The 25,767-nt window shown below is 49.2% G+C and overlaps 1 protein-coding gene across 1 annotated transcript in view; it reads right to left on the bottom strand.

Moving 5' to 3' along the window:
- Nucleotides 1-25,767, bottom strand: part of ECT2 (epithelial cell transforming 2) — a 297,161-nt gene that overhangs the window by 79,896 nt on the left and 191,498 nt on the right. Inside the window, exons 20-21 of the mRNA XM_078665446.1 lie at nt 4,659-4,778; nt 682-817 (exon numbers count right to left, since the gene is read on the bottom strand). Of these exons, the coding sequence (XP_078521572.1) occupies nt 682-817; nt 4,659-4,778 (256 nt within the window). The remainder of the gene's footprint in view (nt 1-681; nt 818-4,658; nt 4,779-25,767) is intronic.

The following is a 25,767-nucleotide window of genomic DNA, read 5'->3' as shown; positions in this document are numbered from 1 at the left end:
TCCAAACACACGCAACCAGCTTAAGAATCGCACACTGGGGCTGGAGAGAACTCTGATGACCACAATGGACATCCTATAGTTCACAATAAGGTCAAGAGACTGAGGAAGAACCAGCATTTGCCTCTGGTACAGCTGGAAAACTTTCATTCCAACTATAACCCCGCAGTATTGGGATGATAGATAAGGTGTTCTAAGACCAGGAGTTGGACATCTATGAGTCTGTATATGAAAATTATGAGCAACTCCTTATGAGTCAGTAGATCTTATAAAAGTCCTACACCACAATGGCGCAATACTATACAAGGTTCCCATTAGGTGCTCACCAATTACCTCAAACTCCCCAGAAACTGCCTGATTCTCATTTGAGGAAAAAGAAAACACTAGCATAAAATAAAATCATAAAAAGGAAATTAACAGGAAGCCTAAATGCAGCTTTTATCAAAATTAACTCTACTAATATTTGAAAAAACATTTTAGATACTTTACAGAGAAAAACCCTTTGTTTACATAGAATATTTACCAAAATTATTCATTTAAAAAACATTACATTTGGCACCACCATATTAGAAAGTGCTTGAAATCCAAAGTTACTGCCATCAAAGGGTTGCCCTGTGTGCAGACCACCGTAAGAGTTACATTTCCTCATTTCCTATTGATCAGAATAATCCTAAACATCCTTACCTTCAGTCTCCCGGACATCCAGAACTCTCTTGATCTGGGACAAAGGCATTAAACTAATGTGTTTGAGAGATGCTGGAGGTCTTGTTTGTCCATGAGGACTTTTGAAAGATGGGACTTTGTGCCTTTTCCTTGCAATCTGAAAATAACAAGTAGGAATAAATACCCCCGTCAGTAAAGTGCAATTGAGAAATGTCTTGGAGGAGACATTTTACCTAATTGATATTAAAGCTGAAGTAAGTGTCAGATGAAACACAGAAACCACTCTGGACAATGTCAATGAGGCATGAAAAAAAAAAGGACACTATTTTGGCACCTTTTATACAATAGTCTGTCCATATATGGCATGCAGAATCAGTCACACCTTGGAAAGAAAGTTTGCTGTACTAATCTAACACTTGGGAGGATAGTCTTAAGGCGAGTCATTTGCACGAAGATGTATCCATTAGAAAACAGTTTTAGAACTGTGACAAAAAGGGTACAATTGTGAGGTTATGCAAGAGTGAATTATGGGTCACAATGTGTTCAACTATAAACATGCTCACTGGAATTATGCGATTCTGCAGCATCACCTGCATAATTATGGATTTGGAGCATTTGACAGACAATTATCTGCTGCATAATCTGCAGATTAAGAAAAATGGTTGCTATCTCAAATGGACTAAAGTTTTTTTAAAACGCAGCCATGTGTTACCGCTCAGTTGAAGGTCTCTTAAAGGTTGTGTCACACACAGACTCTGGCATAGATCTACAAGGTTTGCTTTCACAACCCACAGGTATCACAAGTGAATCGGGATGAATGCACCAGCGATTGAATGTGAATGAACAGGTTATTGCAGCCACATACAACCCAACTCCATACGTAAATAGTGCTGTGTCTGCTTTCTGGGTTACTAACAGTTCCTAAACAGCAATTCAGGGACGCAGACGTAGCTTGAAAACCTCAATTTCATTCATCACAATACCATACTATGGAAAGACTTTAGAATTAAAAATGTGGAGGTCAGTCATATTTTTGCCTAGCATGTGTAAAATAACCATAAGGAATATTATTAAAACACTATTTTATGTTGTGATCAATGAATATATGAACATTTCTACCACAGTGATTGTCATCAGGTCGTCTACGAATTGTTTAGCACCTGGTGTCCCTCGAACATGTGGTGCACTAAGGGCGATGGAGGCGGCCCCCTTCCGTCCACGCTCCGGTCCCCAAGCGACCGGCTCAGTGATGGTCAACCTAAAACCTACTTCTATGTGCTACAGTATGAGAGCACAGAGGGACGCAACTTGCATCTAGAATTTCTTAGGCAGAATCCACACACTGCATGCCTGTTTACAGCAAGAAGCTGCACTTATCAGTAGCTGGGAGAGAGTGCTCCCTCAAAAGGAAAACACGCATCGGCAACAGCTCCCCTCAGATTTGGCTTGGCATCCGCTTACAGTGCAGAACAGGATGCTGCAGCGGCACATTATATCAAGACACGATGTGTATTTTGCACGATAATCTGGAGCAAAAGACATCCCCTGCCAAGTGGTCACTTGGCAGGCCTTAGAAATTCCCATATCAGATAAGCCACCATATATGACATAACCTTAGAAATCTCACATAACTGGTGTGCAACAATGCTAGTCTTATACACATTCTTATAACAAGCATTTACAATGCAATGGTCTCGGCATCATTAAAGGTAGAGCTATTGGCATTGCTCATGACATTTTTTCTGCACTCACTACTCTGCACTCACTACTCTGCACTCACTACTCTGCACTCACTACTCTGCACTCACTACTCTGCACTCACTACTCTGCACTCACTACTCTGCACTCACTACTCTGCACTCACTACTCTGCACACCACTGATATCATGGAATCTTCCACCACACTTTCTAAAACTCTATAGTCCGAAGCATAATAGGCACAGAACCAAAAGAAGGGTAGACGTTGCTTAAAATAATCTTATTGTATTTATGAGAAGCAAAAGCGAGACTGTGAAATGTGCTGAATATCAGTTTGTTACGAATCAACAGAGTGGAGTTAGAGAACCAAGAAATAGTAATTTAGAATCCGGGTTAGAAGGAGTAGTAATCACAAGCTGAGGATCAACGGGCGCGAAACAGCGTGGTGGGCGCACAGGAGACGCAGCGTGAGCGTGCACATCAGCTGAAGATCGCCTGAGAAGACACCGAGCCTGCCTGCTGCCGTGACTGACCCGCTGCAGAGGGAAAGAGCCCTGTGAGTGGGGGTAGAGGGGGGGGGGGGGGGTAGAGGGGGGGGGGGGGGGGGTAGAGGGGGGGGGGCGGCAGAGAGGGAGGGTGTGTGTGTGTGTGTGTGTGTGTGTGTGTGTGTGTGTGTGTGTGTGTGTCTGTCTGTGTGTGTCTGGTGTGTGCCAGCCTGCCTGCCTTTGTGTGTGCGCGTCCACAGACCCTGGTCGGCTCGTGCACCGCTCTGTACTCCCTTGCGAGCTTACTCTGCGACAATAGTTCTCGTTGCCGAGACCTAAAAAAGGAAAAAAAGTCAATTCAGATACAGTTTGTTAATATCTGACATGGAAATCTAGATAACAGGGGGGCACTGTACCCAATGATTTCAAATCGGGCATCTTAGCGATGTCATTGTCTGTATGGCCTGACACTTTCACAAGTTCTAATTAAGTTATGGACAGAGGATTGGTTTTAAGATTCTTGCAACCCAAGTCAAGTCTTAACCTTGGCCCCAAAATGTTTTTTCGATGTGACCCTAGCTTTTTCATATGCTGTTTTGCCTTGATTTTGCTAACTTCTTCTATTTCAGCATCAGAGCCTTCAACCAGAGGTGCTTTTGTGTCTTGGATGTTGTCCTTCTCCTCGCTCGAAAGAGGTCACTCAGGTAGTGGCTCAATTTCTTTTTTCTCTGCTTGCTTCAGTGGTGCTCTCGCCTCTGCTTCCACCTTGTTCTTAAGAGTTTTCGGCCTGAACTCTACACACACTTCCTTTTTTTGTGTGTTGGTCCGTTGACAGCCAGATGTTGCAAACCTCATGATTGTCCTTCTCTGCAGATCTTTGGTGGTACTCGGGGCAAAATCTAAAAGTAGTATTTTGCATTTCCCCAGTTCACACTTTCTCCTTCCATACATTTTCTGACCATGTGGCCAGCGACTTGTGTAGTCCGTTCCCTTCTCTGGTGATTTTTGATCACTTCTTCAGGGAGTCAGTTTCTGGGTTTTTCACCTTCTGATCTTCGTATTTCGCTTTATCAACGATCTGCTGCTTTCCCTTGAAAACTTCTTTCAGCGTCCACAGAGCTGCGGCTGTTATCAGATCCAACAGCAGAAGAAAAAAGTCTGAAGATGGCGACCACGCACAAGAACTATAATAACACTCATCGGACATCCTGGGAGAACAGAAGTAGCACCAAATGACTACAGACACCCAAAATACAAAAAACAAGGATGAAAAGAGGACTAACGTGAAGATTCCAGATCTAATAAAACATTTTACAATGCACGGCATGTAAATCCAGATAAGAATTTCGCTGCAAAACCACAATTAACCCGTTGGCTGCTTCCGCTTTTTTGCGGCAGTGCGGCCGTTTTAAAAAACGAGCGCGGTCGCGTCGGCCATTAGCCGACGGCAGCAGCCAACGGGTTAAGTAGTATTTTGACTTTTGTATAAACCAGCTGTACCATACACACAAATGGTGCAAGTTGTTTAAAAGCTAAATCCTCAATATGAGCATGCGGAGAAAGTTCTCCACTCTTCTGTGGGCAAAAATCAGCCACATGCACCTTGAAATCCAAGAGGCATCCATAGGCAGGTATGGGCATCACAAGTAGAAACCACCATGTACTTAAATTTAAAATACCATAGTTAACACTATTTCCGTTACATGAAATACATATTCAAGCAAAAATTGTTCTTGAAGCCAAGTTGGGTTTCACCAGTCTAAACTAAAGGCTTGATAATTGCTGAATGTTTTGTTGAAATATAAAAATTCTTACCTCAAGGCAGTCATTGAATAGAAACAGTGTAACCTGTTCTCCTCGATCACACAAGACATTGCTAAGAGCAATGGTTTCCATTCGCTGAACTAACAACCGGTGAGAAGACAGGAGATTAGCCTGCAAAGAAAACAAATGTAAAACAGTTCGGAAAGGCAAGGCTATGAATACTGTGCTGCAATGAAAATAATTCAACTGCAACTATTAATATAGCTAAAAAAAAAAGCATCTTTAGCCACATAATCCTCTACCAAAAAAATAATACCCAAAAGTCAAGATATACTTTTGGCATCATTCCCTTAACTACAAACATAATAGGGTCATTACAGTAGTGAATTTTGTACAACAGGACATCCCAGACAAGGTAGGCAAATAACTGGTTTGAGATGGCACCACTGCTGTATGTGGTCCAGTGGTTCCAATTTAACTGTGGAAGAGGGAGACTATATGTAAACTTCAGCCACATCATTAAATAAATATGACGCGAGGGGCGTGGCTAGCAGCCGATGATGGCGGCCGCTGCTTAGGGAGGCTCCCGGGAAGAAGCGGCTTCCCGCATCGATCCGCATCACATATCCTTCCCTCACCAGCTGGGTGGGGCGGACCAGACCCAGAGACCGTGCGGCTACCATTGCCGAAATTTTGGGAGCGGCGGAGGCTTCGCCGGGAGCGGAATCGCCGATTGCAGGTAGAGGAGGAGCTGGGCCTGCCTTCAGCACTACAGCCGCGGAGCCACAGAACGCCAGCAACCGACCGGAAGTGGCCTGGAGCCGGAGGAGGGGAGGCCGGAAGTGCCGGTGCGCCGGGTGAGTCGATCCGAGCGCCCACGGAGCCCCTTCCAGTGCCGTCGGGCCCTGGGGACGCTCGACTGCAGCCTTTGTCCTTTCCGGGCCCGCGCGATTCACCCGGAGGTGCAGACAGCGCCTCGGAGGCATCACTTTCCCGCTGCCCCAACTAGATGCGACAGGGCCGGGTACCGGCCGGTTAATCATCGCGGTGCCAGCTGAGGGGATCAATTGTAACGGGTGCAGGCACTTCATCGAGGGCGCCGGAGGACGCCTGCTAACAGATCCATTGACAGGGCGGGGGATCGGACGCCATTGCACAACAGAGGCACTGAGGTGGGGCGATCCACGAGGTACACCATGAGGACATAATCCGGAGTTCCCCGTCGGGCTCGCAGCTGGGGTGCAGATTCGGAGCAAAACCGGCAAATAGCCGAGGAGTGGCGTCGGCGGGGGAGACAACCCCCCCCCCCCCCTGGTGTGTACTTGCGAGGGGACGTCCTCGGCTTCATTGTGTGTCCACCTGCGCGGACCGGCGCGACCGAAGACACCCCCCCCCTCCCCCCTTTTTTGGCGGGAACAGCCTACGCCATGGCACACAGGGGCCCTAAAAACACCTCCACCCAAGCCAAACGGGACAAGTTTGCGTACAACAGACAGTCACCGCCCCAGGAGCAACGCATATCGGCTGGTAAAGTGGCGGAGACGGATGGGGCAAAGAAAGCCACGCTTGATGACGTCCTGGCGGCGCTGGCCCAGGTGCAGGCGACGGTGGGTGCCACGGTGACTGAAGTCACCCTGATACGGGCGGATCTCCAAAAGATGAACGAAAGGGTCAAACAGGTTGAAGTGGTCACCAAGTCGCTGGTCGAGGATGTGTCCGAATTACAGACGGCGATGGAACGACTGCAGGCGGATAACAAGCTGCTTAAAGACAAGTTGGATGACCAGGAAGGCCGTTCCAGACGTAACAATGTCCGTATTTTAGGCGTGCCGGAATCGGAAGACACGGGGGCACTAGACCTCTATGTGGAGGACTTAGTCAAGACTCGGCTACAACCTAAGGGGCTCTCGAACTTCTTTTCGGTTGAAAGGGCCCATCGAGTTCCGGGAGGAAAGCCCAAGACGGGAGGCACGCCGCGTCCGATACTGGCCAGGTTGTTCAATTTCCGCGACCGGGACGCCATTCTGCAGGCCGCAAGGGTGGCGCCGGCCATACAAATCCAAAACTCAAGGATTGCTTTCTTTCCGGACTACACGGCGGAAGTGGCCAAAAGGAGGAGAACGTTCCTAGAAGTGAAAAAGACCCTGAGAGAGAAGGAACAGCCGTACTCCATGTTATTCCCGGCTAAACTTAGAGTGGTCGCAGACAAAAAGGTGTGGTTTTTCGATAACCCTGAAACGGCCCGGGACTGGCTGGAGGGCTGGCACACTGTTGGGAGACAACGCAAGACGCATAGGCCGGATCAAGATCGTAGGGGTGGCAGCAGAGCGGACTCCCAGACGTCTGGTCGAGGAGAAAGACTGGAGCGGTCTCCGTCCCATGGATTTGAAGGAGGAGGTGGGGACGAATGACTCCTACCCCGAACTCTGCATCACTAAAGATTACTGACTCCCGAGGTGAATTGCTGTTTGAACTGCTGCACGTAGACTCTGGCATGGCCGCCCCGACAGCCTACAGGGAGGCCGCCAGCCCGGGGAGACACTCTCCCCCCTACACGCAAGTACTCTGGTTATGGGAAGGGTAAAGCACTCTGCTTGGTTGGGGTGGCGGGCAGTTCGAAGTCCGTTTGGCAGGGGGGCAGGGAGGGGGGTTTGTTCTGAACTGTTTTTGTTACTGTTAGGAATGTGTGCAAGCGGTCAGGGTCACTGCTTTAACCCTTATGTGCGCCAGTGCATGTTGCTGGGGAAAGACAGCGATACTATGCCCCCGTAATGTTCCCTACTTCTTTGCTGTGCAAGGGCACGGCCATGAATGCAATTCAGCCTTTCAACCGATACACTCTAAACACTGATGGCTGATAACAATGGCCCGGTAGTAGACGTGGAATCCACTGACTCACATTGCCCTCCCTTACGTTTAATGTCCTGGAATGTGAGAGGCTTGGGAGACAAGGTTAAACGGGGGTTGGTACTGACTGCAATTAAGCGCCAGCGACCTGCCTTGGCCCTGCTGCAAGAGACCCATTTGGTAGGGGGGGCAGTGAAAGCCCTGGACAGACGCGGCTATAAAATGTGGGTCCACTCTGAGTTTACGTCAGGATCCAGGAGGTCTGGTATAAAAAAAACTCCCGATTCCTTCCCTTGTCGACTAAGACCGATGATCAAGGATGCTTCGCAGCCTTGCATGGGCAATGGGAGGGGAGGCTCTTCAATGTGGTGTCTGTATATATTCCACCAGCTTTGCAGTCGGTCCACCTCCCGAACCTGGGTGAATTCCTTTTGACTCTCCCCGAGGGTGAGATCATTCTAGGGGGAGATTTTAATGCTGTCATGGACGCGCAATTGGACAAACACCCCGCGCCTGCTCCACGGGGGGGGGACTCCTACTTCCGGCGCTTCGCGGCATCCATGGGTTTGACTGACATCTGGAGACACTTACACCCCAGCGCGCAACAATACACTTTCCACTCTACGGTGCATGGCAGCCTGTCGCGCATTGACTACTTCCTATCGCTGGGGGAGGGGCTCCACTATGTTGATGCAATGGTGATTCACCCGAGGGGGATTTCCGACCACTCACCACTCACATTGTCACTCTCCTCACAGACTAGTGCACGAAAACGCATCTACCCCATTAGTGCTACATACCTCAAGGTCCCACAGGTCCGTAAGGCTCTTAGAAACACAACGAAGCAGTACTTCCTTGAAAACATACATTCGGTGCGCTCCCCGGCGGTACTCTGGGAAGCCTACAAAACGGTTCTAAGAGGGCAAGCGATTAACTCCATCACGGGGCATAGAAGGCAGCTGTCGCGGGAACTGGACGATCTGGAGGTGGCACTGCTGGAACAAACCGAAACTCATGAAAATAACCCCTCTCCCGCCGGCCTTCACGCCCTCACCCTCCAGCAACAATTATATGCTGATCACTTGCGTCAGCTGGTGAAGGGACACTTAGCCGACACTCGTAATAGAATTTATGAGGTGGGAGAAAAAGCTGGAAAAATGCTGGCGTGGCTTGATAGGCGGGAGGGCAGCTTTAGGGGGATCCAAAGTCTGAAAGATGAGAGAGGGGTGATACATACGGATCCGCGGCAAATCACAGAGTTGCTGGCGACCCATTTTGAGCGAGTATACACCCCGGAGTATGTGGTCACTGCTGAAAGGGCCAGGGCCCTCTTAGCTCCGATAGAGGTCCAGAAGTTGTCGCGAGAGGCCTCAGATGAGCTGGAGGCAGACATTACTGTCGATGAAATCCAGATGGCAATTAAGGCTCTACATCCGGGAAAAGCAATGGGCCCAAACGGCATACCCATTGAATGGTACCAAGCGATGCCTGAGACCCTCAGTGTACATCTGTTAGGGATGTATGCGGATTGTCTGGAGGGGGGTCTCCTCCCGCCAGACCAACGGGCAGCGACCATCGTGACCATCCCCAAGCCCGGCAAACCGCCGGATGAGTGCTCCTCCTATCGGCCTATCTCCTTACTTAACGCCGAAGCGAAGATATTGGCTAAACTCCTGGCACAAAGGCTCCTGCCCCATCTGTCGTCAATTATACATCCGGACCAGTCCGGCTTTATGCCACATAGAAACACATCATTAAATCTACGGCGGTTACACGGGATATTGGCTAGGGCGGACACTATCGACACGCCAGCAGTGATTTTGGCCCTGGACGCCAAAATGGCTTTTGATCTGGTGGAGTGGGAATACCTGTTTGAGACATTGAGCCGTTTGGGATTCGGCCCGCGCTTCATTGCATGGGTCAAATTACTGTACACCGACCCGGTGGCACAGGTGGTGGCTAACGGCCATATATCACGTACATTTCCGTTGGGGAGGGGCACACGACAGGGGTGCCCTCTATCGCCCCTGCTGTTTGCAATCTCTTTGGAACCTCTTGCGACCCTTCTGAGGACCTCACCGCTTCTCAAGGGCATAAGATGGAGGGGGGGATAGGAAGACCGTCTGTCATACGCAGATGATATGCTGCTTTACCTGACAGAACCTGTGGATGGGGTGCCGGCGTTGCTAAATATCTGTGATACGTATGGCAGCGTTTCTGGCTATGCGTTGAATTGGACCAAATCTGAGCTGTACGTCTTGCGGGGCCCGGCCCCGATTCTGGCCGACACGTGCCCGCTGAAGCAGGCGGGTTCTTCCTTTAAATACCTAGGTATCCACATCACCAGAGATCCGGTTGAATTTGTAGATAAAAACTTGAAACCCCACCTGGACAGGCTGAAACGAGATGTCAAATTCTGGTCTGACCTGCCGCTGACACTCTTGGGCAGGGCAGCGCTCTACAAGATGATGGCACTGCCGCGTTTCTTGTATGTCCTCGAAAATACACCCTATCCCGTGACACCACGATTCTTCCAGAAAGTAGCTGCTCTAGTCTCGAACCTTCTATGGGGTAACCTCCCTGCGCGCGTGGCGCAATCGAAGCTGCATAGGGATTGGTACGATGGAGGTATTGCACTGCCAAATCTTAAGTTGTACTACTGGGCTGCACACCTGAAGCCAATAAACCAATGGATTCACGCCCCACATACCGAATCAGCCTTCCAGTTGGATAGGGCTCAGTTGGGCATGGATACCTTGCTGGGTCCGTTGTACGACCGCCGTAAGGTACGGGCCTTTGTGGGCCCCACTAAATTAACTGTTCAATTATGGCACACGGCGACAGCGGCACTGGGTTGGAAGGGGAGGCTCACCAGGTTGACTCCGCTATGGGACTCGCGGGCACTAGGTAATATGAGGAACACTAAGGGTTTTGAGCACTGGGACACGATAGGTATTTCCACGGTGGGTGACTTATGGGAGAGGAATGCTGTGATACCCTTCGACCGCTTAAAAGAATTGTATGGTTTGGGTGACAGGGAGCTTTATAGATACATTCAAATACGACATGCATTGCTCGCGGCCCTACCCCCCCGACACATCTTTGCCCGAATCCTCGCCTCTGGAAGATCGCCTTCTCACTGACTACATGCTAGAAAGGGCGACGTCACTCACGTACCGTAAATTGCTTAATAACTCCCCGGATCCAACACTCCAACTCAAAGGGAAATGGGAAGAGGACGTAGGGGACATGGATGAACATGAATGGAATGCAGCTCTTGGATCCCCCAAAGAGGTGGGCATCTCAGCGCGTATGCGCCTAGTGCAGTTCAAGGTACTACACAGGGTTTATTACACAAGGTATATGCTACACCGCATACATAGGGCGCCACATCCATATTGCCTCCGTGGGTGTGGGGAGGAGGGCACTTTTTTCCACACTATATGGGAGTGTCCCAAGATACAGGAATATTGGAAACAAATACTACGTACGATCTCCCAAACACTGAATCGGTCCCTGCTGCCCGACCCGCGGAGGTGCATACTTAACATTTGGGAACCCACTGACCTGTCTAGGTATGAACAACTCTGGGTCACGGTGGGGTTAATGATGGCAAAGCGAGACATAGCGCAGCGATGGTGGGTGGCAGACCTCCCGTCCAAATCCCAATGGTGTCTACACATGGATGCGGTGATGGTGACCGAGAGGGCGGTGTACTCCGGTCGAGCCTGCCCGAGGAAATGGAACAAAGTGTGGTTGCAATGGAATGGGTACAGGGGGGACATTTGTGATCCTTTAGAAGAAGACGAACAAGAGGACTCTGACGAAGAGGGAGAGGAGGGGTGACCCGGGTTGAAGTGGCTGGGCAGGAGAACGATCGGGGCTATTACATGCGTCCCCTCTTTCGACCTGCTGAATGGGGGAGGAGGGTGGATGGGAATGGGGGGTGGACTGGGGCACTAGCACACTGGAGCAAGGGGAGGGACTAAGCCTCTCCCGAGAGGAAATGCGTTGACCTATGTCTGATCGTACTATCATTCCTACTGTTTTAGGTTTAGAGTTTGTTGTTTTTCAAAAAAGACAAAATACCATCAAAACCACTTCTAACGTTGATAATGCTGTCTCAAATGCACTTTTACTGTATAATATGCTCTACTGGACACTTGAAAACACTGTTGCTTTCTTTATTACATTGCAAACTTAAATCATGTCTAACTTACATGATATAGCGGCCGGCCCGTGGGGTTGTAGGCGATCCGCTGTGTAATATGCTAAGTGCAATAAAGGTTTTGAAAAATAAAAATAAATAAATAAATATGACGCTAATAAACACTGCAACAAAAACGTCAGTATGGACCCCAACATATTGGCATGTCCAGGATATCAACAACTCATGACACAGAAGAACCAGCTACTCAACGCCTCCCAATCCAGGTTCCGCAGCAATTGCAGCACTGAAACCGCCCTTATCACAGCCAACTAGATCCAAACCCTCTTCGACCAAGGAGAAACAGCAGCTTTGCCCTTCCTCGACCGCTCGGCTGCCTTGAACACCGTATCCCACCACACACTGATCGAAAGATTCCACCACATGAGCAGCCAAGGGGGATGCGCTCAGATGGATCACCACCTTCCTCACCGAAACAACCCAGAGGATCCACCTCCCACCCCTAGGAAAACACTCATATAACCCCTGACTTGAAATTTCTGAAATGGCTGCCCTTTGAAGCCAGGATACAACTGAAAATTGCGTTGATGACATACGCGGCTGTACACCACAATGCACCTAACTACCTCACTCAAAAGCTAACTATATCAGGAGGGTCGAGATAGAAGTTCAAAAAACTTACTCTTGAAACCTCGCAGATTCCGGAAGGAAAAAACATACAAACGCTCCTTCTCAGGAATGGCGCCGAGGATCTGGAACGCACTCCCTCCCGAAACCAGGCTTATCTCCTCCACGGCCTTCTTTAAGAAAGAGGTGAAAGCCATCCTCACGGCTAAGTTCACCTGAACTTTAATGTCTGTTCCTCAGTGACTTTCGTGCCGCTTGGGTATTACTGGTTTCATGTTGGTCTAATGTCAAATAATGTCATATTTTGTATGATCTAGATTTGTTTTTTCCTCTTGTTTGCCACAATTACATGATGGTCAGTCGATCCTTTTATGCTACTCACTAAATATCTATTATTTGACTAATCAAGTTAGCCTACTGTATATCGAGGCCCCTTCCCCTTGCTCCCTGTAACTTTCAGATACTTATAGCATAAGTTCTCCTGATTTTTATCGTAGTTGTATGTAAGACTCAGTATCGTCTTTTATTTTCGTTTATCTGATTGTTTACTGACATTCTATTAGAACATGACTGCTATCCGATCATGCTACTGAAGTTTATATTGCACCCAATATTATGTCGCGTCACCCTCATGCTATCGTCACCCTCTGTTTCTGTGAAGCGCTCCGATATCTGTAAAGATCTTGTTCGCGCTATATAAAACTCTGCATAACATAACACCTACAATGTCCCCCAGGGTTCATCAGTCAGCCCCATGCTCTTAAACACATATATAACCCCGCTGGCCAACATAGTCCGATCCCATGGTCTGAACATAATTTCTTACAAACGACACCCAAATCATCCTCTCACTCACGGACGCCACCACTACCACCACCAGAACCAACTTCCACATTGGAATTGTGTGAGAAAGTGCCATCTTTCTTGCATTGGTATGCCCCCACTTTTTTCTGAACTGCTGATGTGCTTTGACTGAGTGTACCCTGGGCTCCTGCCAACCAGGTACCCAGGGCCTGTGTGCCTTCCTTAAAAACAGTGTTGAAACAAAACCCAATTGGCATCTCTGGCCACCTATCAGCCCCTAGTAAATAGTACCCTAGGTACCCAGGGCATGGTGACCAGAGAAGACCCCTAAGGGCGGCGGCACTTAGTGCCACCCTTAGGGGCCCTGTACCTTGGTACCCACACACTGCCTTTGCAGAATGTGTGCCTAGTTACAGAACTAAACAAAGAGTGTGGCAAAGTTGAGCACATTTTTCAGTCGCCTCCATCTTTAAGATGAAGGGAAGGGACTCCTCCAATCAGAGCTACAACTATGCCCCCTCCCACAGGAGTGTGGCATAACCGAGGGTGCAGTCACCCCAAGTGAGGTGCTCATTAGCCCCATTACTCCCTTAAAACGCCCCCATAATCTAAAATTTGGGAGGCTCCCTCAGACCTTTAAGTTAATAACCTGCAACCTAAGAAGGACAAAGACAAGCAGCAAGCCTGAAGACTACTGACCCTACCGGCCTGTCTCCAGCTTCAAAGACCCCAAGAGAAGACAACGCCTATCCTGCGGCCAGCGACTTCCAGAAACCAGAGGAAGACTGCCTTAACTTAGAGACCACAACTCCAGAGGACAGCGGTTCTGTCCCCCAGAAATCTACACAAAGGACGCAGGTGCCCTCTGGAATGCTCCCCAGCGATCCCTACCTCAAGTCCAGCATTGGCTTGCCTCCCCCTGCCACCACCCCTCCCCCGGCCTCCCCCTCTACCCCCATCCTGGACACCAAGACAAATCCTGCAGCCTGAATGCAAAGGCTCCGCCTGACGGCGAACGGCTCGGGTAAGAAGACTAAGACGTCTATAGGCACCCCTGCACCGAAGCCCCATGGCCTTAGTGAGCTGAATCAATGGTGCCCCTATGACCCCTTACAGCTCTACTCACCTCTGCTATCACTGGTCTCCCTTCTGCAACCTGCGGTGCGACACCTGCAGATCATTTGCCCATTGGAAAGCATTGGGTGCCAGACGCTTTATTTGCACCCAGCCGCGCCTGTGCCACTGGTGGTGTCTGTTTAGTGCTGCTTTGTGCCCCCTGTGCTTGCTCTTACCCCCAAAGTGTGGCCCCTGCAGCCGCTTTACCTACCTGCAAACAGTGTGGCTTCAAGCACCCGCAGTCTCCATTGAAACACATTGGGCTAAACTCAGATTTTGATCTCTGCACCCGGCCACCCCTGTGCCGCTGGTGGTCCAGTTTTGGTACACACTTGACCCTTGCCCTGTGAGCCTAGATCCGGCAGACTGGACCTGTAAGTTGTGTACTTGCATGTAAAACCAAATTCTTTTCCTCCTTAGGATAACACTGAACTCTCTCAAAATTGCACTGTCGACTTTTGAAACTGAAAAGTATTTTTCTTTAAGAACTTAGTTGCCTCATTGCAAAGATGTTGGTCTTAAAATAAAACACATAGCTTATTTTTATAAAATTGGAGTGAATATCTTTTGAGTCGTGTGTCAGCTATTGGTCAGGTGTGTGCAATAAATATCTTCCACTCCTCTGTTCTAGGCCCAAGGCTGCTCAACCACACTAACACTAATAGAACATCTTGGGTTAGCATTGAGCCTTGTTCGCTTGTGGGGGGAATCACTGGACTCTGCATGGTTTAACCACTGAGTGGCATACCAAATACGGAGCCAGCTTCCTACAGAGCCTTGTAAGGATACAAATTGATTACTCAATTTTAATGGTGCTGCTACCACTGCTGTCAGTTTTATGGTCAACAAAATTAGTAAAAAAAAATTAAAGAAACAAACATTTGATCCAATGAATTAACCACATTTAAGTGATGTAGCAAAGTGCCCCTTTTTGTCATGGTCATCCCCCACTTTTTGACACTGGTACTGAGGTCCTTCGACTGATGTGCAACGGGTCCCTGCTAACCAGGCGCCAGTGCTCTTTACCTAAAACAAAGTCAAATGTTGTGTCACATACTTTAGCACCCTTGTAAAACCCTAGCAAGTAGTATTTAAAAGGGTCGCTAAGGGCTGCAGCTTGTATTATGCCACCCGAAAGGACCCACACACAAACTGCATGCAGACTGTGTCATGGTCCAAACCATAAGTGAAAACACGACATGGTACACTACCTGTGTACCATGCCAAAGTCACTGCATGTAGTATATGCAAGTCAGATCTACTGCAGACCTCATAGCCCTAAGGCAGAATGTATTATATTACTTGTGAGGGCATATCTGCATGAACAGATCTACCCCTGTGCTGTCTAGTTCAATTACTAGATGGCACAAGTGAACAGGGAAGCCATCGTAAGTACATGTACTAGGCACTGGTCATTATGTGTTCCTCAGTTACAGGATGGCTTTACTGAACCCTATGGTGTTTGGTATCAAACACCTTGTCTTAATAAATCCATACTGATCCAAGTATTGGACCTTTTCTGGCCTGCAACCAAAGGGCACCTTGTTGGTGCCCCGTGAAACCTACTAATGCTCTAGTGTGCTGGATGACTGGTATTGTCCACTCTGCCACCACAGAAAAGTTTGACCCCCCTGCAGGTGACAGCCAATGCTCAGAGACCAAAATGAATGCTTGCTCTGGAGGAAGGTGTTTACACCTCCTCAGCAGGATGGCTAGTGATTTGGAATTTCAGAGTCAGGGGCGTCAAAGCCACTGCAGCTTTGAAATGCAACCCTGGCTTTCACTCCCCCAGACCTGGGAGATATCATCCCGTTCCCTGAGGCCCACTTGGCATCAGAACAGGCGGGTATTCAGCTATGCAGTAGGCATATTGCATCACCAGGCTAGTCGCATTCCTAAGGTGGGCTACCAGACATGCTCCACGAAAAAAAGATTCCACCATCTTATTTTCTGTGGAATTCGGAAATCTAGGACAGGGTTATGCCAACTCCCCACAAGAAATGGTCACATGGGGGTGTAGTGACTCCAAGGATAAGTAGCCCATTGGCTACTACATTTCTGTTACCCTTAATGCCCCCCCCCCCATGACACTCGGAACTCAGATTCACCTGATTAAAGAAGGGCAACGAAGAGCTAAATAACGCAAGAATTGTGGACTTGCTTTGGACTTGGCACCAAACCCTACTGGCTCATTTGGCAATTACAAAGACCCGGCTCGTCCTGCATCTGTGCATCCTCCAAAAGCCTTGGAGGGCTGCCAGCACCTCACCACCCAGCCAGCATCTTCCTTGAAGTGTAGGAGCCACTTCCCTGCTGCCACTGACCGCATCAACCCAATACGCCAAAACCCCCCTAGTCCACCAAGTAAGCAGCATAACGGAAAGAGGTCTTCATGCTCCAGGAGGTCAGATCCGTCTCCTACCCAGTTTGGAGAAGTAAGGACCCCCAGGAACCGCCCTGCACCAATGCCGGGGGTACAGGAGCCCTTTCAGCAGCCATGGCTTGTTTATTGTCCAGCCCAACACAAACATCGCCAACACAAACCTACCGATATTGGACGTTAGCATTACTGAGGCCAGCACTGAGAGTGGCCCTGCTTTCTTGTGTTTTTCCTATCACTTGGTCGACCTAAAAAGGGAGAGCCTTTAACGCAAGCAACCAGACAGCAAAATACCTGTGCATCACAGCCCCACAGTCCAAGTCAGAGTCTATTGACAGTGTACCCTTGCTACAGAGACCCTCAAAAGCCAAGCCTCACTTTGGTTTCTGCCGAACTGATCCCCCCAGTACCCACCTGCAGCCTTTTTCTATTGAGGTTTTCTCCATAGGCTTCAGCTGTAGCGTTCCAGGCTACCCTTGCGACCAGCAGCTCTTCACCCAGACACACCAGGGCAGGTAAAACATAACTGCTTCTGGGTCTAAGGGCCTTGGACCCTACTTACCTTAAGTCCAGAAGTACAACCCTGTAATTGCAAGTACCCCTACACAGTGTATGCTTCTCCCATAGGATAACATCACCTTGTTGGAAGCTTACGCCTCAAATCTGAAAGCTGTATTTCCTGTGTTTCTGAAAATCGCAAAAACAAATAGTTTACCTGTTGGTGTAGTTTTGCAGCTTGAAGATCTTTCTGGATTCCCTATGCTGTGCAATATTCCGCGGTCTAGTGGTTGGGTCCGGAATAGTAGTCTTTTTTTCGTAGCCCAGGTGGGCGTCGACGTCCCACCTTCTGGTGTACTTCCTGTGATGTCAGCACACTTCCTGCGGAAGCTCCCAACTTTGGGTGCCATCTTCGGATTCTTTTTTCTTGTTTTTGTGTTTTGTTCGTGAATCCTTGGCAATATTTTCAACTTCTTCCTTAAAGTAAATGTATTTTCACTTTGTCTCCTAAAGTGTCTGTTTGTATTTTATTCCTTGTATTTCCACCATTTTCTCCTGCCTCATCTTTCTGTTGGAGGTGGGTGGGTTCGCTAGTGAATCCAAAAAGATCTTTAAGCTGCAAAACTACACCGACAGGTAAGAAAATATTCGTTTTGCAGCGTGAATCCTTCTGGATTCACTATGCTGTGTATAGACTTTGTATCGGTTTGTTAGGTTTGTGGCGGCTGGGTGGAAGATGAGCGTTGGTTGTTGAATATATGATGAAGCACTTATTATCCTACCTGTGCTTCCTTGTTCACGCAGTAGTGCTTAGTGAATGTGTGCACTGAAGCCCATGTTGCCGCCAGGCATATGTCCTGCATGGGTGTGTAAGCCTGGAAGGCTATTGTTGCTCCCTTTATCCTGGTAGAATGGGCTTGTGCCCCCTCCGATAGTTCTTGCCCTGCCCGTTTGTGGCAGAATTGTATCGTTAGTGCGATCCATCGGGCAATGGTGTATTTTGTTACTGGTCTACCCAGGAAACTGGTTGCGAAGGACACAAAGAACTGCTTTGTTTTCCTGTGCTCCTTCATTCTATGTAATGCATTACTGCCCTTCTAGAGTGTGTAGTGCCCTCTCTGCGCTTGTGGATGGTTTCTGAAAGAAACTCGGTATTTGTATTGTTTGGTTCATGTGGAACCTTGACACCACCTTTGGCATTAAGTGTGGGTCCGTTCTCATTACCAGCCTGTCATTGTGTATTTGGATGTAGGGTTCTTGCAGCGTTAGTGCTTGCAGCTCGCTTACCCTGCGCAGCGAGGTGATTGCCACCAGAAAGGCTGTCTTCATTGTTAGCATTTGTAGTGAGGCCTTATGGACGGGTTCAAAGGGCGCTTTCATAAGTTCTTTTAGGAATAAATTAAGGTTCCATGCCGGTGGCGGCATCCTCTTAGGTGGTGCGATCCTTCTTGCCCCTTCCAGGAATCTCTTTACTACTTGTGATGTAAAGAAACTCTTTCCTGTCTCTCCTCTTGTGTAGGCTACCATCGCTGCTAGGTGTACTCTTAGCGAGGATGAGCTTAGTTTTGATTTCAGCAGGTGTGTGAGATATCTTAGAACAGTTGATTCCCTTGTCATCTTCTTGTGTAGTTTGTTCGTGCTGCCCCATTGTGTGAACCTATTCCATTTTGCCTCATAGCACCTCCGTGTGGTAGGTCTCCGTGCCTCCCGTAGCACCCGCAGGGTGCTCTCCTGTAGCTTTAGGTGTGCAAACTGTCTTCAGGAGCCTTGCAGCTAGGCTGAGGCTCTCTGGCTCTGGGTGTAGTACTTTTCCGTTTTGCATGGAGTGTAAGTCTTTTCTTTTCCCGAACTTGTGGGGTGGTCCCGGTGCCATTTCCATTATTTGTGAGAACCAGGCCTGCCTTGCCCACCGTGGTGCCACCAGGATCAGTGTCATGTTGCTGGTTCTGCACATGTTGAGTACCCTGTGTATCAGTGGCATCGGGGGAAAAGCATGGGCAAATGTTTTCGACCAGCTTATCCATAGGGCATTCCCCTGGGATCGTTCCCCTGGTTGCCTGGATGAGAAGAATCGGCATTTTGCATTCTGGTGTGTTGCAAATAGGTCGATCGTCGGTGTTCCCCACTTCCTGAATAGCCTTTGTGTTTCCTGTGCATTGAGCTCCCACTCGTGGGATGCTGATGTCGGTCTGCTGAGCCAGTCTGCTTGCACATTGTCCTTCCCTGGTAGGAGTATGGCTAGCAGGTCTATTTTGAGTGGGACGCCCCATTTCCATATTTCCGGCGCTAGGTTGGATAGTGCGGCTGATTGTGTTCCTCCCCGTTTGTTGATGTAGAACATTGTTGTTGTGTTGTCTGTTTGTATCAACACTCTCTGGTTGTACATTTGTTTCTGAAAGGCCTTCAGGGCGAGGACACTGTCTTCAGTTCCAGGTAGTTGATGTGTCTGACAGCATCTGCTGGAGTCCACAGACCCCTCACCTTGAGCTTGTTCATGTGTGCTCCCCATCCCATCTGGGATGCGTCTGTGGTGATGGTCACTGTTGGGGTTGGTGGTGTTAAAGGCTTCCCTTTTGTTCTGTTCTCCTTGTTCCACCACGTTATCTCTTCCTGCACTGCGTGCGTTACAACCACTAGATCTTCCTAACTTCCTGTAGCTTGTGACCATTGTTGTTGCAGCCATTCCTGGAATGGTCTCATGTGGAGCCGTATATTGGGACTAGGTGTATGCAGGACGCCATCATTCCCATGATCTTGCTCGCTGTCCTCACTGTCAGAGCTCGCCCCTTCTGGTAGCAGCGTGTCTCCCTCAGCAGGGCCAGTGTTCTCTTGTCGCTGGGGAACACCTTGCTCTGTATGGTGTTGATCTGTGCACCCAGGAAGATCTTCACTTGCTCTGGTTCCATTGAGGATTTCCCCCAGTGTATGGAGAATCCCAGGTCTGTCAGCGCTTCTGTGACCCGCTGTGCGTGTTCCTTGCATGTCCTGTGTGAACTTGCTTTTATTAGCCAGTCATCGAGGTAAGGGTATATATGAATCCCCTCCCTCCCCAGGTACGCTGCCACGGCCGCGAGGCATTTGGTGAAGACCTTTGGTGCGGATTTTTGTCCGAAGGCTAGGGCTGTAAACTGGTAGTGTTCTTTGTTGATTGTAAATCTTAGTAGATGTTTGTGCTTCCTGTTCATGGGAATGTGCAGGTAGGAATCTTTGAGGTCTATGGTGGACATGAAGTCTCCGTCCCTTATCTGAGAAATGACCTCTAGTAGGGATGTCATTTTGAATTTATGTGTTTTTATGTATTTGTTTAGGAACCTTAGATCCAGGGTGGGTCTTAGCGTTTCGTCCACTTTTGGTACTAGGAAATAGTACACTACCTTGTTCCTTTCTCTGAATGGAACTGGTTTGATGGCCTCCTTTTGGAGGAGTTCTTGTGCTTCTTCTGGGAGTAGCGCCAGTTCCTTTCCTGAATGCGCCCTTCTTTTTGGTTTTCTGTTTGGTGGTTTATTTTCCAGTTCTATGCAGTATCCAAACTGTATGATGTTGAGTATCCAGTTGTCTGTAGTTATCTTCTTCCACTCCTGGAAGAAATGTCTTAGCCTGCCTCCTACTGGTGTTATTGGTTCGTTGATGTTTGGTCCGTGTAACCCTCTCTTGTTGACCTTTTTGTGCTCCACCCTCAGAAGGGTCGTGTGGGTGGGCAAGCTTTCCGTGACGGAGTCACTTTGAGGAGGGTTGCTGTCCCCCTCTTGTTTGCCCTCGTCCATTCGCCCTCCCGCAAAAGGACTGGCCGCCAGACTGGTACTGCCAGTTATGTTTTTGCTGTCCCTGCTGTGCTCGATTGTTGCCCTGGTGGGCCTGCTGGACGTTCCCGGCTGGCTTCCTCTCCTTCAGTTTGGTCTCCGTGTCGGGGTACCCCTTCTCATCCCTCTGAATTGTAAGGCCCCCATGGACCTTGCTGTTTCATTTTCTTTCTTGAGCTGGGAAAGTTTTTCATCCACCGGTGCCCCGAACAGTGTTTCTCCATTGAAAGGGGTGCTCATAATGTGGTTCTGTACTTCCGGCTTGAAGCCTGAGATCCTGAGCCAGGCATGCCTTCTTTCTGCGATTCCTATCATCATAAGCCTGCTGCATTTGTCAGCCCCATCCAAGGCTGTTTTCAGGCAAGAATTTGCTATATTTTTTTCTTTCCTCCGCCAGGTGTGGCGTGCTTTGCTGGTATTCCTCGGGGAGGTGCTTGAGCAGTTGTCCAACCTCGTCCCAATGCTGGTACTGGTGTCTGTTTAGTAGGGCACTGGAGTTCGCCATGCGCCAGTGTACCGCTGCATTCCTCCCTATTTTTCTCCCAGTTAGGTCCATCCTCCTACTTTCTTTGTCTGGTGGTGGGCCTGATGTTGGGCATTTGCCCTTTTCCTGGCTGTTGCCGCAATAATGGAGTCTGCCGTGACGGATCCCTGGATGTAGGGAGGGTCCTTTGAGGAGTGCTTTTATTTTTTCTCCGTCCTAGGCGTGACAGACCTGCAGGTCGCTGTGTCTTTGAACGCCTCCCTCCCTTGGCCCATGACACTCGGGAGCATGGGGAGGAACTGGCTCGTAGTTTGAGTGGGGAGCAGGGTCTCTAGGAGGAAGCATGCCTTTGGTTTTTCCTCCTCCAGTTTGACTCCATAAGCCGCTGCCGTGTTCCTGATGACCATGTTATAGGCCCCAATGTTGTCTGGCGGTGAAGGCCTTGAAGGATACGTCTCCATGGGCTCTTCCGGGTTTTCGGCGTCGAGGTCCTGCCACTCCAGGTCCTGTGCCATCGAGGATGCAGAGCCGAAACTCGTTCGCTGGTCATCGTCGCCTTCTTCCTCGTAGTATAGGCCATCTTCCTCGTAGTATAGGCCCTCTTCCTCTAGATGTTCCTGGGGCTCAGGAGTTTTCAGCGGCTCTTCGGCGTTAAACTCCTCTTCTATTTCGAAGATAGTCGGCGGCGGTTTGATGGAATCGTGAACCTTTTAATTCTCTTGTCGAACTCTTCCTTTACAGGATGTCTCAGCCTCGAGCCTTCTCTTTTTTCTCTCCATCTCGGCGGCATGTTTGGCGTCGAGCATTTCGGTCGATCTTAGACGTCGAAGCAACCTTCGGGTCCTCCACCTTCGAAGTTGAGCGGTCCTTTTCGGGGACGTGCTTCGACGACCGTGGCTTTTCGCCGGTCTTCGCCACCTGGCAGTCCTTTTCGAAGGATCCGCTGGGCTGTTTGTCCTTGGAGGCAGCTGCGGCCGTCGAGATTTTCTGCGCCAGCGCTCCCTTCGAGGACTTACTCTGTTTTTCGAGAGTCTGTCGAGGGTTTATGGGTCGATGTCTCTCCTACCTCTTTGAATGTCTTATCGGTCCCTACGACCGTGTAGTCACTTGGTCCCTCAGCGATGTTGTCCTCTTCGTCGCTGGAGAGGCCCAGGTCCCTAGCGACGGAGGTTGGCCTTTGCCTTGCATGGTGTAGTTGGCTCTCCTCTGTCTCTCTCTAACCCTGAGTGTCTTCGGGGTGAAGGCGGAGCAGGCGTTGCAAACCTTGCTCTCGTGGTCGACCGGCAGGCAGAGGTTTCAGACCTGGTCCTTCTGTGCGTATTTGTGGTGGCAGTTACGGCAGAATTTATAAGGTGTTTTGTCCATTCCTGCGCTCAGGGGGCCCCCTGTGCGCGCATTCTCCGTTGGACATCGAATATCTCGAAGTTCTCCTCCTTCTTAGTCGTCCCGGCTTGGTGATCTTGATCCTCGGTATCTTTCTCTAATCTTTTCTGTGTAAAATTAGTCTTTTTTTCCTCTTCTTTCCTCCAGAAACTCTGGAGCCTCTCGGTGACGATCCAGACCCAACAGCGGAAAAAAGAATCTGAAGTGGCGCCCAAAGGTGGGAGCTTCCGCAGGAAGTGTGCCGACGTCACAGGAAGTACACCAGAAGGTGGGACGTCGACGCCCACCTGGGCTACGAAAAAAAGAAAAAAAAAAAAAAAGACTACAATTCCGGACCCAACCACTAGACCGTGGAATAATGCACAGCATAGTGAATCCAGAAAGATCCACGCTGCAAAACAAAGTTCGGATCTAATCTCCTAAATCAGGAGGTCTAAATGAATATAAAAATGTATGTTATTTTTATAAATTGGTGTGGGATTTCCGTAGAGTGGTTCTCATTTATTGATATTGTGTGCAACAAATGAATGACACTCCCCTCTGATAAGCCTAATGCTGCTCAACTATACTACCACAAACGGAGCACCTTGGGGTTGTTAAAGCAAGCCCCTGTGATGGAGCAAGATTTTGCATGTTACGCGACTTGCTCGTACTCATGAACCTCGAATAACTATAACGAATTAACTCAACTTGTTTGTCATACTAATTTCCCTTTTATTCTGACATTTGGGGTATGTTATGTTATAACAAATTTCTTGAGCGCACTGTCACCATAGGTTTCCTGGCGCTAATCGGATTTAGAAAAGAGAAGGAAAAGGCAGGGGAAAAAGAAAAATTAGTGGGGGAAGAGTAGAGTTTTTAAGGATTTCCTAAAAGAAAGAAGGGAACAAGATGACTTGAGTGAGAGAGGGAGGGAGTTCCATAGCTTGGGAGCTAGACAAGAAAAGCTGCGGCCACCCGATCTGGAGAGTTTGAAGCGGGGGACGACGAGGAGCAGGAGGTGAGTGGACCTCAAGGTACGAGGGGGGCAATAGGAAGTGATTAAAGACTTGAGAAAAGCAGGGGCGGGACCAGTGAGAGCTTTGAAGACCAGGCAGTGAACCTTGAAAGTAATTCTTTCGTTCACTGGTAACCAATGAAGGTGGCGTAATAAAGGTTGGGCCGACTGCCATTTGGGGATTTTAAAGACCAGCCGAGCAGCCTGGTTTTGGACGATCTGCAACCTAGACAACAGAGATTTAGGGAGACCGTGGTAGATTGAATTTGAGAAGTCCAACCGGGACATCACCAGGGCTATTAGGACTTGCAGCAAGGCTTCAGGTGATAGGAGGTGAGCGACTTTCCATATCCTGTAGAGCTGGAACATACAGGAAGATGTTACTGCGCTCACCTGTGCCTTGAGAGTGAGCCCGGAATCAATCAAGACTCCGAGGCTCTTGACACATCCAGCAGGAGAGGGAGGTGTTCCGAGCTCAGTCGGCCAGTACTGAGGACCCCAAAAAGGGGCACTTCTCCCCGGGAGGAGGAGCTCAGTCTTGCCCGGATTGAGCTTGAGTTGGTTTTGGTTCATCCAAAGCTGGATGTGTGTCATGGCAGTCTGAAAATTGATGGCAGCGTCGGGAGAGGTGAGGGGAAAAATAATTTGTAAATCGTCCGCGTAATTAAACACGGTGATATCCCACTTACCTAAGGAGTGAAGGAGGGGTTGAAGGTACAAATTAAAAAGAAGGGGAGACAGAGAAGATCCTTGAGGGACTCCACAGGGTGAAGAGACACTGGTGGCGCGAAAAGGACCCATGCTAACTGTCTGGGACCTCTCCTCTAGAAAGGATTTGATCCAAGACAGAGCAACCCCACATACTCCGGCGGATTCGACACGGTGGATTAAGATGTTATGGCCCACCGTGTCGAAAGCCGCCGATAGATCGAGTAAAACTAATGCCTGGGGTTGTCCTCTGTCATCGTTGCGTCTAAGATTGTCCAGCACAGCGAGGATCACGGCCTCGGTGGAGTGGGCTGGTCTGAACCCGGCCTGGTTAGGCGCCAGGTAGTTGGACTCCTCGATGAAATGTGAGAGGCAGGTCGTAACATGAGCCTCAAGGATTTTAGATAGGAAGGGCAGGAGGGAAATGGGGCGGTAATTAGCCAGGGCTGCTGGATCGGCGCCAGGCTTTTTTAAAAGAGGCACCAGTACGGCCTCTTTGAATGAACTAGGGACTATGCCAGAGTTAAGGGAGGAATTAAGTAAGGGAAGGATACAACGGGGAAGGGTGAGACAAATATCGCGAAGCACGAAGGGGGGGCAGCAGTCCTTGGGGGATCCAGATTTCACACGAGTGGACAGTTTAGCAAGAGATTCCGGGTCGAGCACGGGAAACTGAGAGAAAGTGGATGTATTAGCAGGAGATGGGACTGATGTAGCAGAAGAAAGTGAGTAGGGAATGGAATTCTTAATGGTGGTGATTTTATCGATGAAAAAAAGAGTTTAAAGCGGTACAAGATTCTAAGGAAGAAGGCGGATTTGGAAGTGTCCTGGCGTCCGATGTCAGTTCGCCAAGGACTTTAAATATCTCCTTAGATCTATTGGGGGCTGTTAGAATCCTGTTAGAGATGAAGGTGGCTTTGGTAGTGGTGATTGCAACTTTGTAGGCTTTGCGCGCAGACACATATGCTTCCCTGTCGGGGCCAAGATAATGGCGCCGCCATCTGCGCTCCAGTCGGCGCAGCTCCTGATGTTGTTGCTTTAAGGTGGAATTGTACCATTTGTGGGACTTATTAGGATGAGTGCGAGAGAAGCGGGTTAGAGGTGCGCAAGTATCGCTAGCCGTCGTTAGCCAGTGTGAAATGTTGGCATCCATAGTATTGATATCTGAGGACTCGAGGAGTAGGGGCTGAGTTTTGACAAGTAAGGAGAGGAAGGCAGGTGAGTCGAGAGTCTTCCAGTTTTGAGCGGACCCTCCATGCTGGAGGGGGGGCCTGACCAGGCCCTTTATAAGAATAGATGACTCAATCAGTGAATGGTCTGACCAGACACAGGGGGAGATAGTCGGACC

The sequence above is a fragment of the Lissotriton helveticus genome, chromosome 11 (assembly GCF_964261635.1).
Source record: "Lissotriton helveticus chromosome 11, aLisHel1.1, whole genome shotgun sequence".
NCBI classification, from domain to species: domain Eukaryota; kingdom Metazoa; phylum Chordata; class Amphibia; order Caudata; family Salamandridae; genus Lissotriton; species Lissotriton helveticus.
Note: the sequence above shows the minus strand (reverse complement) of the source record. Positions and strands in the feature narration are given on the sequence as shown.